The sequence below is a fragment of the Cucurbita pepo genome, chromosome 19 (assembly GCF_057944985.1).
Source record: "Cucurbita pepo subsp. pepo isolate OVF chromosome 19, ASM5794498v1, whole genome shotgun sequence".
Lineage (NCBI taxonomy): Eukaryota > Viridiplantae > Streptophyta > Magnoliopsida > Cucurbitales > Cucurbitaceae > Cucurbita > Cucurbita pepo.
In genome coordinates, this window is record NC_141816.1 from 9,748,552 (window position 1) to 9,763,915 (window position 15,364).

At 36.5% G+C, this 15,364-nt stretch overlaps 3 protein-coding genes across 3 annotated transcripts; 2 read left to right on the plus strand and 1 right to left on the minus strand.

Moving 5' to 3' along the window:
* The first annotated feature begins 5,257 nt into the window (after positions 1-5,257).
* Positions 5,258-8,737, plus strand: LOC111781842 (uncharacterized). Its single transcript, XM_087119947.1, has 2 exons — positions 5,258-5,675; positions 6,254-8,737. Exons 1-2 carry the CDS (start codon positions 5,437-5,439, stop codon positions 7,008-7,010), a joined length of 996 nt encoding a protein of 331 aa, XP_086976073.1. The 5' UTR covers positions 5,258-5,436; the 3' UTR covers positions 7,011-8,737.
* Positions 7,740-10,506, minus strand: SKS17 (SKU5 similar 17). Its single transcript, XM_023662555.2, has 9 exons — positions 10,292-10,506; positions 10,069-10,217; positions 9,884-9,993; positions 9,448-9,718; positions 9,277-9,373; positions 8,843-9,188; positions 8,394-8,759; positions 8,231-8,309; positions 7,740-8,112 (listed from the first exon to the last, which is right to left on the minus strand). The coding sequence occupies exons 2-9, from the start codon at positions 10,210-10,212 to the stop codon at positions 7,909-7,911; spliced, it is 1,617 nt and encodes a 538-aa protein (XP_023518323.2). The 5' UTR covers positions 10,213-10,217; positions 10,292-10,506; the 3' UTR covers positions 7,740-7,908.
* A 1,392-nt stretch (positions 10,507-11,898) lies between these two features.
* On the plus strand, positions 11,899-15,339 carry LOC111781885 (putative disease resistance protein At5g66900). The gene is made up of 5 exons (XM_023662611.2): positions 11,899-12,890; positions 13,018-13,427; positions 13,512-13,867; positions 14,011-14,213; positions 14,304-15,339. Exons 1-5 carry the CDS (start codon positions 12,245-12,247, stop codon positions 15,140-15,142), a joined length of 2,454 nt encoding a protein of 817 aa, XP_023518379.2. The 5' UTR covers positions 11,899-12,244; the 3' UTR covers positions 15,143-15,339.
* The last annotated feature ends 25 nt before the right edge of the window (positions 15,340-15,364 follow it).

The window sequence follows — 15,364 nt, forward strand, 5'->3', positions numbered from 1 at the left end:
TAAAACCTGAAAATCAATTTTTATGTTCAATTAACCATTTTCCTGAAATAGTTGTTTGAACTCAAAAGAATAATTAATTAATTAATTAATTAATTAATTTTGTTATAGGTTTGTAAATTCTCTCAAGAATAAGGACATAGATTTTTTTTATTTTATTTTTTTAATTTAAGAATATTATTTAAACTATAATTATGAATATTTTCTCTAATTTAGCCCTACTTAAAAATATTTGAAAATAAAAGAAAGAAAGAAATTAATAAAACTATGATGGGTTGATGGATAGAGTGCAACTTTCTGTTTTTTTTTTCTATTTCTCTATTTTTTTTTCTGTTATTTTCAAAGATGTCTATGGTACGATATTAAAGCAATCAAATTTTGTTCTTTAAACATGTTCTTTAAAATAATAAAAAAAAATAATTCTCATTTTCGAAGAAACATCTGTCAATATAAGATATCGTTCTAAAAAATGTGATAAAATCTTGTTCAACATTAAATAATTTTGTTCTTTAAACATGTTATTTAAAACAATAATAAAAAAAATAATGCTCATTTTCGAAGAAACATCATTAATATAAGATATCGTTCTAAAAAATGTGATAAAATCTTGTTCAACATTAAATGGAGGCCACAAGTTAGTTGCTTTATACAAAATTATTGTGGAAACATGTTTCTGAGAAATACCCTTTAGATTACTGTTTGTTTGTGTTTATTAATGTTATGTTCTTTGGATCAACTGAAATTGTATTGAATTTGAAAAACCTTTAGTTCAATCTTATTCAATTATTTGGGTTATAAGTCAAGCCCAATGGGCCCTTGAAATAATGAAGGCAATGGGCTCTTGAAATAATCCCGACTCTCCACAATTGTATGATATTGTTCATTTAGAGCATAAGCTCTCATGACTCTCTCTCATGACTCTGTTTTGGGCTCCCCAAAATGTCTCATGTCAATCAAGATAGTATTCCTCACTTATAATCTCATGATCTTCCACTACACTAAATTAACCAATATGGGACTCCCTCCCAATAATCTTCAACAGACATTGGATATTGGATATGATCCATTAATCCATGGACAGATTGGGTGAGCTCCTACATAATCTTCCCTCTTTTAAGTTATGTTTTAAAAGGTGTATGGTCAGTCTTGGGTTGTGAAGTTGGCGTGTGTGAGGGGGTGATGGAGTTTGAAGGGCGTTGGATATGGGGGGCCTGCGCCATGCAGGGCTGTTTTTGGGGCATGGAGGCGTGGTCAGCCTTGTGCTCTACGAGATGAGATATTAAGAATAATAGTAGAAAGAGGGAAGGTGAGTGATAGGTGGAAGATAGAAGGTCATTATTTAAAAAATAATAAGGTAAAAGAAAAAGTGAGGCAAATTGGACATAAAATAATATTATTGAAAAAATAGTGAATGGGTAGACAGTGAGTTATAATAAGACAATGGGGACTGTGGTTGGATTCCTTTTGTTGTTGATATGATTGGGTGCCTGTCTCTATGCCCTATTTGTTTCTTTCTTTGTTTTTGTTTTTTGTTTTTTTTTTTATTTTATTCTTTTTTACGTTTTGAATATTTGACTCCATCCATTCATCATTTTGGACTAGGGTTCTTTTGAAAATGTAATACTCACAAAAACCTTACTATATAATTCAAGACGTATTTCAGTTTGAGGTCTAATTAAATCCGTTATGTGCGATGGTGTTAGAGAGAAATCAAACTCTAATCGTATTCTCGACATAGCCATGCATAACATAACATAACCCCGAGAGAGAGAGAGAGAGAGAGGGAGGAGAGGGAAGGGAATTGGATTATATGGGGGGACAGGTTGGGGAAGGGTAGGGCAGGTAAGTGGCAAGGGTTGTGAGTAAGAATTGTGTGTGTCAGAGAGAAAAACTCATTCTCTGTTAGATTCAGACTGAGTTACAAATAATGAAGAAATGAAAAAGAAAGAGAAGAGAGCACATGCAAAGGGGTTTTGTGTGGAGAGGCAAGACATGATACATCCATCTATGCAAGGACTATTCTGTTCCTCTAAATCTTTCTTTCTTTCTTTCTTTCTTTCTTTCTTTTTTGTGTTATTAAATCATATTTCCTTAGGGTTTTGAGCAGTAAAAGAGGTGTGTTAATTTGGAAAGGAATGTGTTTGTGTATATATAGTGGTTTAGGGTTTTGGTGATTGTATAATTGAAAAGGAAGAAGAAAAGAAGAAGAAGAAGAAGAAAGGTGAAATGAAAGAGTGTGTGTTGTGTTGCGTTGGAAAAGAGGCGTGAGAATCCCAAGAGATAGAATGGGTACAAATCCTAAAAGACTAAAAATAAAAGGCTTTGGTGTAATGTTGAAACTTGAAAGAAAGAAAGAAGCGAAGGGGTTTTAACTTAATATAATGTTATAATCATATACACTTCAATTTATTGGAGATTCGAGGTGAGAGAATGATTGAAGGTATTGATTGAAAGGGGGAGAGAGAGATTAGATATTAAAAATGAAAAGGTGTTATGGGTGCTGTATGAGTGGGAGACACAAGACGGGGTCCATATTTGTATCACATCCCATGCATTGTTGTCATGTCATTTCATAAACCACCAACACCACCATACCCACAAACTTCAATATCATTAACCTCAATTTATTCTCTTAATTATTCAATTTCCTCATAATTAGATGATGCCAAATACATGTTGCAAATGATTCTCGGTTAATTAAATGAATGAACGTGTTGCAAATACATGTTGCAATCGATTCATGATTCCGACTTAAAATTAAAATTAAAATTCATGTCTACTAGATAGAGTCAAAGTTTGAGGCTTGTTGTTACACACAAATCCATACATTTTATTGCTATCTAAATTTGGTCCTTCTTTCTACCTAAATCATTCACTAAACTCCACATTTCTTCTTGAGTTTAGTGAGATTAGGAAGTTAATATAATTTTTTAATTATAGAATTTAATAATTTAGATGAATTTGAATCCAAGTTTGAAAATTCGAGTAACGAGCAGTCAAGATCAGACCTCGGGGGACCAATCAAAGAATTCCTCTACAGAATCTCCCCTCTTCTTATCTTTTTAGGAAAAAAGAGCATTTTCTAGAAATTTCAATTAAAAAAACAAGTATAATTTGTTATTGGGAGAGCAGATTTAATAATATTTTTACAAAATCTTTGTTTCTTTTTTTTGTCCATATTTTCAACAACTACCTCATCAAATATTTTCATTATTTTAAGTGTCAAGTGGCCAATACCTATTTTTAAATTCCACGTCCGTTTACTTTCGGTCCTTCGTCCTTTCCCTAACAATTTTTTAAATCTTATTTTCACTCCATTTAAATAATATCCACATCACAATTTTAAAACATGTCTATTAAATAGAGTTTTTACATCTGAGATCTCAAACATATTTTATTTTAAAGAAAAGTTCGTTTGGCGGTCACAATATTTGAGGTTATGAATTATTGTAAAACAAATTTGGTAAGAGACATTATGATATATATATATATATATATATATATATATTATATTGGACAGTAAATATTATGGGGACATCAAAAACATTAGGATCACATGAATCCAAAGTTAATTATTATGATTCAACAATAATGAGAGGGAGTAAGAGAATCTCAACTTTGAATTTTGGAAATTGAAAGAGACGGGAGGATTCAATTGAAAGAGACGGGAGGAGGTGATTGAAGGGAGGGAGTGCCCGACACCAATCCCAGACTCAGAAATTATTTAGAGGATCCAAACCCCTCCTCCTTTTCTGTTGACCCCCACGAAAATGAAAGTGTATCTTGTTGGTATAAATAGTAACTTTCAATCATTTGGAGGGTTTCTTAGCTTATTCATGTATCTCTCTTTTACACGTGTGCCACATCGAAAAATAACATAAAAAAGTCAAATAAGACTAATAATACAAATTAAGTTTAGGAGGATAATTATGATAATAGTTAAGAAATTTAATATAAGTATCGTGTAAATGAAGGGATAAGATTGGTATGATTATGAATCAACAATATGAAACCAAACCAAAAAACTGACCATGACACCCACAAGTGTGAGACATGTAGGGCCGTTTGCATCTTTTTGATTTTTGTCATTTTTAAAATTTTTTGAATTCAAAATTTTCATGGGATGGCGAAGTTGATTGTCTTCTTAGACCTGAATTTAGTTAGAGAAACAAAGAGTTTTCATAAATAAAATAAATAAATAAAAAAAAGAGAGGTTAGATAAGACTAAGAAAAAAAAACCAGTAATGAATGGTCAATGTCAGCTTCAACACAACTACCATATCATCATCAATTTATAAAATCTTCAGTTCTTCCAATTTCTACTTAATATTTTAATTTCATGACTCAAAAATTGACCATTTCTCCATCTAAATAACTAAAATCCGGAGAAAGATTGAATTGTCGCAATTGCCCTTGTATATCACCAAGAACCCTAAATATCAGAATTGTATCACCCAAAACCCTAAATATTTATAAACTTACCCTAACAATATGATGTAAGTTGATACACTTATAATATTAATACAATACAAGCGTAAAGTTTAAGGGTATAAAATGATTTTTTTTTTCTCTAAATCTTAAAATTCGTTCTTGGTGTTAGTTTAAAAATTATTTGTATTGAATTTAATAAAATAATAATAATAATAATAATAATTTCCAATCAAGAAAAATAACACTATGAATATATTTTTTTAAATTTATAGAAAAAGAAATTAATCCCTTTTTTGTTCCTTCATGTTATTATAAATAAGTAGGTTCAAAACAAACATAAAATTACTCATGAATTATGTGTTTCATATTTATTTAAAATTCTTTACAAGTTTTATACATTAATTTGGGTGTAAAAGTTGTGTTATTTTGAATATGATTAGGTAAAACAGTGTGTGAAATGCAGAGGAAAAAGAAAAAATGAAGTTCATCATCAAGCAATGTTTGTAATGTCTCAATGTGTCATTGTGTGAACTAAAATCACCCAATTAAGCATGCATAAATACTTTTAAAAAAAGAAAAAAATTAATTAAGTTTCGATCCCAAGCTTCTTTTCTATGGTTCCAAATATAACGATAAATGTAACTGTATAGAATCAAAAAAAATTTTAAATCGTGTCGAAATAGTTATAACTCAACGATAATTGATATAAGGGGTATGTTTTTGGAAGCAATAATATAGAATTTGGTATTAAAAAGAAAAAGAAAAAAAGCTAAAAACAATTGCTTTATTGTACAATATATATATATATATATATATATTAAACCTCTTCTCCTCTTCTTTGCACTCCCAAAAGCTCTGTCTCAGTCTCATATGTCACCAAATCAAAAGCTGTTTCTTTATCCCTTTCCCACTTACTAAAAAAGACTCACAATTCCATCCCTTTGCTTTACTTTTGTTTTGTTTTTGGATTGTTGGGAAATCCCAAAGAACAAGAAAAGAAAAAGGAGAATGATCCAAGAACTATTTGGTGTTTCAGGGCTTTTAGCTGCACCACCTGGAGACCCCAAAATCTCCATCAATGCTTCAATTCTAGATTCTTCCCCTTCCACTTCCCTCTCTGCACCCACCTCCACCTCCACCTCCACCGCCGCCGCCACCACAAACACGCCCACAGCCACCTCAAATTCGGAGGCTCAAAACTTGCGGTGCCCCAGATGCGAGTCTTCCAACACCAAATTCTGTTACTAACATGCTCTGATACCATGTTAGACGAACACGACTCTCCACAATGGTATGATATTGTCCACTTTGAGCATAAGCTCTCATGGCTTTGCTTTGGGCTTCCCCAAAAGGCCTCATACCAATGGAGTTAGCATTCCTCACTTATAAACCCATGATCATTCCCTAAATTAGTCGATGTGGGACTTCCATCATCCAACACCTCCCCTCGAACAAAGTGCGCCTCCCCTTAATCGAGGCTCGACTCCTTTGGAGTCTTAGTCATTTTTGACTGCCTTCGAGGAGGGGCTTGACTCCTTTTCTTTAGGAGTTCTTTGTTCGATATTTGAGGATTTGAGGATTTACCAATTTATTGGCACGACTAAGTTTAGGGCATGGCTCTGATACCATGTTAGATTGAATGGCACGATGACCTATATGGGTCACGACCTCATGTATTTATAGATGCGTATAATGAAGATTACATTCCAAATCTATGATTTGGTAACAAACCATAAAATCATAGATTTGGTAACAAACCCTTCAAATCATAAACTAGTAAATCTTAGACTATTTTAGTATATACAGTTATGATCTATTTTAGGTTTAACAACTATAACCTCACTCAACCTCGCCACTTTTGCAAAACATGTCGACGTTATTGGACTAAAGGTGGGGCCCTCAGGAATGTTCCTATTGGTGGTGGCTGTCGGAAGAACAGGACCGCGGCAGCTACGGTGGTGAAATCGGCTGCTGCCAAGATGAAAACGGTGTCGTCTGACATATTTGGTCGGGTTGGTTTTGGAAATGGGTCGGCGTTGGATACCCAACTAATATCGCCGACGCAAATTCTTTGGGGGTCGCCGCAAAATGCACATCTTTTGGCCGTTTTGAGATCCGCTACCCAAAATCAAAACCCTAACCCTAAGAGTCTCGCTAGATCCCACGTCATCAACGGCCCACCGGCCGCGTCGGCTACTGCCACGACGACGACGACGCCGTTTCATGCTAGGACGATGGGGTTTGATCCGGCGAACCATATTTCTTCTCTGGGGCTGTGCAGCTCTTACTGGAGGAACAATCACACCCAAGTTCTTCACCAACAAAATGGACATATCCATGGCAGCGGGGATCACGTTTCCGGCGGCACCACTGGGATTCAGGAGCTGTACCAGAAGCTTAAGTCGTCGTCGAGCAATTATTTCACGGATGGTCAGCAGGGATCAGTGGGGGTGACGAGTGTGGGTACGGCGGCGATTTTGGAGACGGCTCCGGTGGGAGGCGGCGAAACGGCGGCAGGTTACTGGAACCCAACTTTTTCTTGGTCTGATGTTCATGCTAGTGCTAATGGAGCATATCCTTAATCAAAAAGAAAAGACTGTGTTTTGTTTCCCCTGATTTGGCCATTTCTCTTTCCCCATATTAGGATTTGCTTTTTTGTTTTTTTTTTTTTTTTGGTTTGGGTTTGTGGTGTATGAAATTAATGTCTTGTTTAGCATCAGTTTTTGTTGTTTTTAGAATTAATTACAGTTTGTGTTTAAATTAAATTAACTCAACGAATGTGTCTTCAGCACTCCCTCATTAGTTTCTTAAACTTGTTCTGCCATGAGAAAAGAAACGTTTTATTTTACAATGAAGTGAAAGAAAAGAGAAAGAAGCTGCAGGCTTTTGCTTTTGGGAAATAAAGGAAGCGTTGGCTGTGGCTGTGAGGCTGAGGCTGAGTGGCTGTGCCTGTGCCTGTGGCTATGTCTGCTTTCTTTCAACATCTTCACTGATTCTCACTGTTCTCTCACGTTTGCTTTCAAATATACAGCTTTCTGCTTTATATGCTGCCTCAATTCTTATTCTAATCAACACTTCGATTTCTTTTAGTTTTGTACTTCATGTGTCTTCTTTTCCAGGTAAAAATCATATTAGAAAGGTTAGCAAATGACCCAAATGAACCAACTTTAGAATCCAAAACTATTGGATATCTCTTTCATCAGATTCCCAATGCTTTGATTTACATTTTTTTTCTTATAATTAATGTTTAGCGGTGGGAAGATGTTGTAGTAATATTTTTGTAAGTCCATTTACTTTCTCAAAATAAATAGTGAAATGAACAACTTAGAAGCATGACTTGATTGAGCCACTTCAAAGAACAATACATGTAAAAGTTTCCAAGCGATTGAAAGAATTGAGGTAAATGATTCTCATTTTTTCTCTCCATGTAACGTAGTCAAACTCTCATGACTAAGGGCAGGCAGATCGGCAATGCGAGATTCAAAGATGTCGTCCCATGGCCTTACCGCATAACATAGCGTTGGAAGGGATGTTGTATTCATTGGCAAGACTCTGAGTTTGAGTCCACACTCTGAGGTAGAACTGTTGCCCAAGATACTGTCTTTCCCAGATTGCAGACCTTAAGTTCCACATCCCTTGATTGTCTAATGATACCAATATGGCTGTCCATGAATTTGGATACACCTGCAACACCAACAACCAACACAACAAGCTCAGGGCAAAATGTCATTCAAATGAACTACAGAGCTCAAAATGTCAAAGCAGAGTCACTGCATAATGGCATTGATGCCGAGTCGTTTACCTGTGCTGTGTGTCTGGTAAGAGCATCTACTAAATTGTAGGAGTTTCTGCTGGCTTGACTCCATTGTCCATACCCATATCTATCATATTGCCAACAAAGGGAAAATATCAAGATATTTGCAAATGAAACATTGTAGAAGCAGAACACAGCACATTTGACTTACCCAACCACCCAGAAATCATAACCATCAAGGTGGAAGGATTGCATAGTATGCTCGTTGTTCTGGAATACAATTTCGACGAAATCGTGGAGAGCGGTTGGCAATACAGAAGTAGCAATGAAGGCAGGGCCATCAGAGGGAAGGCTCTGGAGGGAATCTACAGAGAAAACACCAGGGATGTTGAAGTAGTCAGCAAGCTTTAGAGGGGTGTCTGAATTAACATATGACACCCTGTTGATGGCATATCGCTGTTTTCCATTGATTAAAGGAGCGGATGTTGCCAAAACAATTGTCTTTGTTGGGATAATCTTCCCATAATGGAATGAGCCCTGAGGATTAGGCCTGGCTGCATTTGCTGTTAAGTTCCACCTTCCAAAGATCAATGGTATAAAGATCAGTCTCCTTGTTGATAACAATAAAAAGAAACCTCGTGTCGCATCGTTTCGACATACCTGAAAGTTCTGGCTTGCTTCACAGACCAATCTACTTCAATGGTAGGACCAGAAGGCAAAGGTCCAGAAACAGGTGAGTTGGAATTTGAATAATGCAACACTGCCGTTGCTGTGAGAACAGTTCTAGAGAAACGTGTTGATGCAACTATATAATAGTCCTTTGGAGCCTGATCTAAGGTGACTAGAACCGATAACGACTGACCGACATGAACATCGAGAGAGTCGTATAAGTTCTGGAGAGTATGAGATCCTTCAACTTCCACTAACTTCATTTTATGTCCCTGAATCCTGAAGTTAAGAGATGTTGACAAACCCACATTCGAGATCCTGAACATGTAAGTTTTACCTGAAATGTTTGCAAGAGTCATTGTTAGGTTACTTAGCAAACTTTAATGAAAAAAGGGAAAGCATGATAGATATGTTTTGAAAAGAACCTTGATTGCCAGTGAAAGTACTATGAGTTTGTCCATTTATAAGAACACCATCAGGTAAGGGAAGAGATCTTCCTGCATCTAGAGATTCTTGCAGGGACTGAAAAGTAAAGAAACCGACATTAACAAAGAACTCTTGTCATTAATAGTTGACCATGTTCGATATTAAAATACCTTGTGACTAGTCTTGTACCAATCACCAACAAGTAGAGTAAAATCTCCATCTTGAACAGGATAAGGAATTGGAATTCGCGGCCTCTGGTAGACATTCAGAGCTCCAAAGCCACCAGCAGCTTTGTGAAACTGAGTAGAAGGGAAGTATGCAAAGGATCCAATCTGATCTTTGGTTTGGAAGGAGTAAGTGTAATTAGAGTTTGGAGGAATGGCACAGTTGGTCCCAAGAACTCCATCTTGCCATGAGTTCTTCCTCTGTTTGATCCCATTCCTTAAGATAGAACAAGAATTACAGAACAGAACTAAAGCCCAAAGCAACCAATTTTCTTAAGAAATTGTTTGAAAACATAACAACAGATGGCTCGGTAACGTGGTCTGAATGAAGCTATGAACTGAAATTATAATGGCGGAAAAGGAATGATTTGATGGAACTCACCATGTAAGCAAGAAAGGCTCATCCAGCTTGTTGATAAGGTTGAGAATGATATTGTCATTAGTCACTACTTCTAATTTGGGGCCGGGAAACTGACCGTTTATTAGGATAACCTTAAAAATCAAACAAAACCCACCATTAATAAACTGTAAAAACTAGATCTGAAACATGAACAGCAGTAAACCAACCTGTTGAGGAACACCCAGAGGAGAAATAGTCCCATATGTAACTGTCCAAGTGTAAAACCTATATGGGTTTTCAGCATTCACCAATGAAATGCTCAGCAAAGCCAAAGCTCCACAAATCAGTGGAAGCAAGCCCTGTTTCTCCATTGAATCTGCAAAACGGCATTGCATCAGAAACCCCCACAAACAAAGTAAGAAGACAGAGTTCAAAGAAAAGAAAACTGACTCAGATTATCAGGGAGTGAGGGAAAGCAGACGAAATCGAAGTCGAAAAAAGGGTTAAATTTGAAACCCTTTTGGGGTCAGTGGGTAACAGCTAGAAGATGATTGAATACAACTGGAGTGGGTGAAAGGCTTAAATAGAGACAAGGCGGGAAGGAAATTGAAAGAATATTAAATTGCTAATCCAATTTGAGTGAAAAGCCTTCAAAATTTGAACTTTACAGTAGGAAGAGAGACAGTGGGCAGTATGTATGTGGTAAAGGTTGTAACTTTATGGAGTATTCGGTGCTGTTAACGCGTTTTCTCATAATTGGAAGCCAAATCGCTTCAATTGGAAGCGAGCTCGATAAGAGTGAATGAGAGTCAAAAGTTATAATAATTATTTCTCATGCTTCTTTTATGACCAAAACCTCCCCTGATTACGCTGTTAGCTATGACTTTAATCTTCCCTTCTTTTTCGTTGTCTTTCTCCATCAGGATTATGATTCTCTTCCCATCAAAATGGACTTCAATGGATAATGATGAACATGTCTGGAAATTTAAGCCATGTTTTTTTAAAAAAATTGATTGTGTTTGTAAAAATGATAAATAGAATATAAAAATTGAGAGGAAGTAACTTAGATTTCTGGGTCAATGTCTAGTCTTAAATAACGAGCATAATTGAAGTTGGTAGAATACAGTTATTTGGTTATTATATTATGAAGTATGGTGGATTATTTTAGTTCACTCCACCGGACCCAAGCTGGTGAACCAAACCCTCATTTATATTTTTAATATCAAATGGCAAATGCACTTATTCCTTAATTATTTAAAATAAATGAATTTTATATGAGTTAGATTATTGATGAAGCATAACATGGACAACTATTCATATCATTAAATAGATATGGGAATATTGGATAATAACATATAAGAATTTGATTTTTAAAACTTAAATTTGTATCTTTTTAAAAAGAAGATGAAGAGGTTGCGCACACATAATTAAATACAAATAAATAAAAAAAATTGAATTTGGAAACAAAGCTAAATGAATGTTAAAAGAAGACATGAAATATACAAGTATTTAAGTTTTGGTTGAGTATAGGAAAGGTGGGACATAAATTTATGGATGAGAGGCGCATGTGAGATGTCGGGGAAGGGTAATGGATATTAATTTTGGTAGGTAGTGATGCCCCACACGGTTTGCTGCTTAACCACGCACCGCCGTTCATTGCCCACACCCATCTCTCTCCCCACCACCCACCCCCTTCATTCCAAAACTCCCACGTTTTCTTAATTACCAAGAACTAATCCCATATAAAACCATACCATTTATGATCCTTCAAAAAGAATTACCTAAATTATTTAAATTAATAATTTATCATATTTGCTAGTTATAGATTTGAATGGTTACAGTCATCTTATTAACTAAATTGGACAGAGGCTTAGACGGTTACATAAATCTTATTAGCTAAACAAGACTGAGTGCATAAATTGTTACATATGTCTCATTAACTAAGCAGGATTGAGTTCCTGAGTTGTTGGAAACATATTATTAGCCAAACATGATCTAGGATAGAAATTTCATTAGTACATGAGAGCTGTTACAAAAATCTCATTAGCTAAACAAGTCTCATGTGTGGTGGTCAGCATTTACAAGTCTCATTCCATTAGCGAAGGAAGGTTCACCATCATCATCGATTGCTCAATTGCTCAATCTTTAGATGTTTGAGAACTCCAATCAATTTTCGAACTCCAAGTATTACATGCACGCTAAATTCTTATTTTCAGACCAATTATTGTGTTTCCTTCCAAAACAATTCCAAGATCCACTTTCTCAACTTTTCAATCATGATTGTCCACATTTCTTCGATGAAACCCCGGAGATTCCAAAGACTACAAAGGGAGAAAAAGGGGTTTGGCTGATTGGTAAAGGTATTGCTATTGGCCATCAGTTGGTCTATTTTTGACGGAAAAAATGGCGCTGGAATTGGTGGGTGGAGCTGTTTTGGGCGCCGTAGTTGGGGAGCTGTTCAAAGTAATCTTGGATTTGGGCGAAAGGGCCATCAATTTCAGTCCTGTTCTTAAGAATATCAGTTTCAAGCTAAAAGCTATAATCCCTTTGGTGAACCAAATTGATGAGCTTAATGAGTTTCTCGATTTCCCAAAAGAAGAAACAGAGAAATTGAGGGATCTAATGGATGAAGGGAGGCGGCTACTTCTCCAGTGCGGCGATGTGAAATTGGGGAATCTTGATTATCTGAAGAAACCATTTTACACCAAAAAGCTTCGCGACTTGGATACTGAACTCCGAAGCTTCATGGACGTTTTGATGCTCCAGATGTCTAGAGACCAGAAGAGGAACTTCAAGTTGATGAACCAACTTATGGAGACTCTCTGCAGAATCGATAGCAGAGGTGGGTCGAGCAAGCCAGTGGATTTCATAGTATCTCCATGTCTGGTTCCTCAACTGCAAGAAGAAACTGTTGGGTTGGAGAAACCAGTTAAAGAGTTGAAGGTCAAAATTCTCAAAAACGAGGTTCGAATGTTGGTTGTGACAGCTCCTGGGGGCTGTGGAAAAACCACACTGGCCTTGAAGTTTTGCCATGACAAAGAAGTCAAAGGTACGCCTAAATCATTCTTTTGGTGAATGAACTTCAAATGAACTATGTGGGTGCAGCTAATTTCATGGCGAGATAATGAAACTTGATGCATATCTCACTGGAGCTTTCTATTTTGGCATCTTGATAGATATATTCCAGGGGAAGATCATCTTTGTTGCAGTTTCAAGAAAACCAGACTTGAAGCTCATAATGAAAAACATAATTGAAAGCCTCAGAGGCATTCAATTGCCTGATTGGCAAAGTGATGAGCATGCATTCTGCTATTTAGAATTGTGGCTGAAGCAAACAAGCCAAAAACCTATATTGATTGTGCTGGACGATGTGTGGAATGGGTTAGAATCAGAATGCCTTCTTGATAAGCTTTCTCAAATGCCTTGCTGCAAGATCTTGGTCACTTCAAGGTTTTCTTTCCCAAGATTTAGTGAGTCTTATTATTTGGAACCTTTGAACCATGAGAACGCAATCAAACTTTTTCGTCGCTCAGCATCATTGGACAATGAAAGTTCTAAGCTCCCTGATGAAGAAACTTTAGAAAAGGCAATACAGCTCCATTCTATACTTTGCTATATACTTTCTTATTTTTCCAGGTGAGATGTCTAAGTCTGTGTAATTGAATTTCAGGTAATTGGGGGATGCAAGAGACTCCCTCTTGCACTGAAGGTAATCGGAAGATCACTTTCCCGCAGACCGACATCGGTTTGGAGAGTTACAGGGAGGAATTTGTGTAGAAGTGGCTCCATATTTGATTCTGAGAAAGAGCTTCTTGAATGCCTGCAGAGCAGTCTGGATGTGTTGGATGATAAGATGGTGACTAAGGAGAGTTTCATGGATTTAGGTTCTTTTCCTGAAGACCAGAGAATTCCTGCTTCTACCTTCATTGACATTTTCACAGTTTTGTATGAAGAAGATGAAAATGAAGCAATGGTCACCCTCCATGAACTATCCTCTCGGAGTCTACTTAATTCTGCCACAACAAGGTAAATTCTGTGCACATATTTGCTAAAAATTTGAGTTACTGAGTACCCAAATATGCAAAGTTTCCCCAACTGCTGATATTATTATTACCTGTATTGATATCAAAATGATAGCAACTGATTTGTCTTGTGGGGTTATTCCTCAGAAAATATGATGATGAGTTCTACGAAGAGCAGTTTTTTAGTCAGCATGATAGTCTTAGAGATTTGGCTATCTACTTGATGAATATAGAGCCCATAGAGCAAAGAAAAAGATTGTTCTTGGAGATGAATGGAAATGATTTCCCTAAATGGTGGGTAGAACAAGAGAAGCATCCCTCCAATGCCCGTCTGATATCCATAACCACAGGTCTCTCTCTCACTTTCTGTGATATTATTCCAGTTTCTTGTTTTTTCACTTCTAAACTTTAAAATCAAAGGGGATTTTGAGATGTTGCAGATGAGAGATTCTCATCAAGTTGGCCTGACATGGAAGCACCTAAAGTGGAGGTTCTGATTCTTAATCTTCAGTCAAGAACATACAACTTGCCCGGGTTCATCAAGGGAATGAATAATTTGAAAGCTTTAATCATCACAAATTTTGGGTGTTTTCTAACTGAGGTGACAAGTGAAGATAATCAACCATTCAACCGTCTGCAAAATCTTGAACGAATCAGGTTCGAGCGAATTTCAGTACCTCGCTTTCGTAATAATCAGAACCTGAAACCACTGAGAAATCTGCAGAAAATATCCTTCGTGATGTGCAAATTTGGTAAAACATTCATCAACATTTCAAGCCAAATCTCGGAATTGTTACCCAACTTGGTGGAGATTTCCATAGACTTATGCAACGATTTGAGTGCAATCCCCAATGGGGTGTGTGACATTGTGAAGTTGCAAAAGCTGAGCATTACAAATTGCCATGGACTAACTTCGTTGCCACAAGATCTTGGAAAGCTGATTAATCTAAAAAAGCTGAGGATTAGATGTTGCATATATCTATCAGAGTTGCCGGAGTCGACGACGAAGCTTCGGGAATTAGTCCATCTTGATATATCACACTGTCTTGATCTTGTCAAGCTTCCTGAGAAGATCGGTGAATTGCATCGATTAGAAAAGCTCGACATGAGGCACTGCACGAGCTTGCGCAAGCTGCCATCGTCGATCAGAAATCTGAAAAATTTGACCCTTCTATGTGATGGAGATATTGCAGAGTGGTTGAAAATGGTTGCACCCCGCCTTGGGAAACAGGTGAAAGTGCAAGAGGAAGAAGCCAACCTGGATTGGCTATGTTTATGACCCATTCCATTCTTTCATTTACTACATTTAAAAAAAGTGTTAAATAAATTAATAAACCAACGATTGTAATCGTTTGTTGGGCTGGGCCTACATAACCCACTGTTATTTGCATTTTGGGCCAAATGGTGGGTTTCCTTTTAGTAATGGGCCGGATTTAAATATAGCCCATTGGTAGGTGTCCATCTTTTTGTAGCGAAGATCGTTTATTATTATTATTATTAT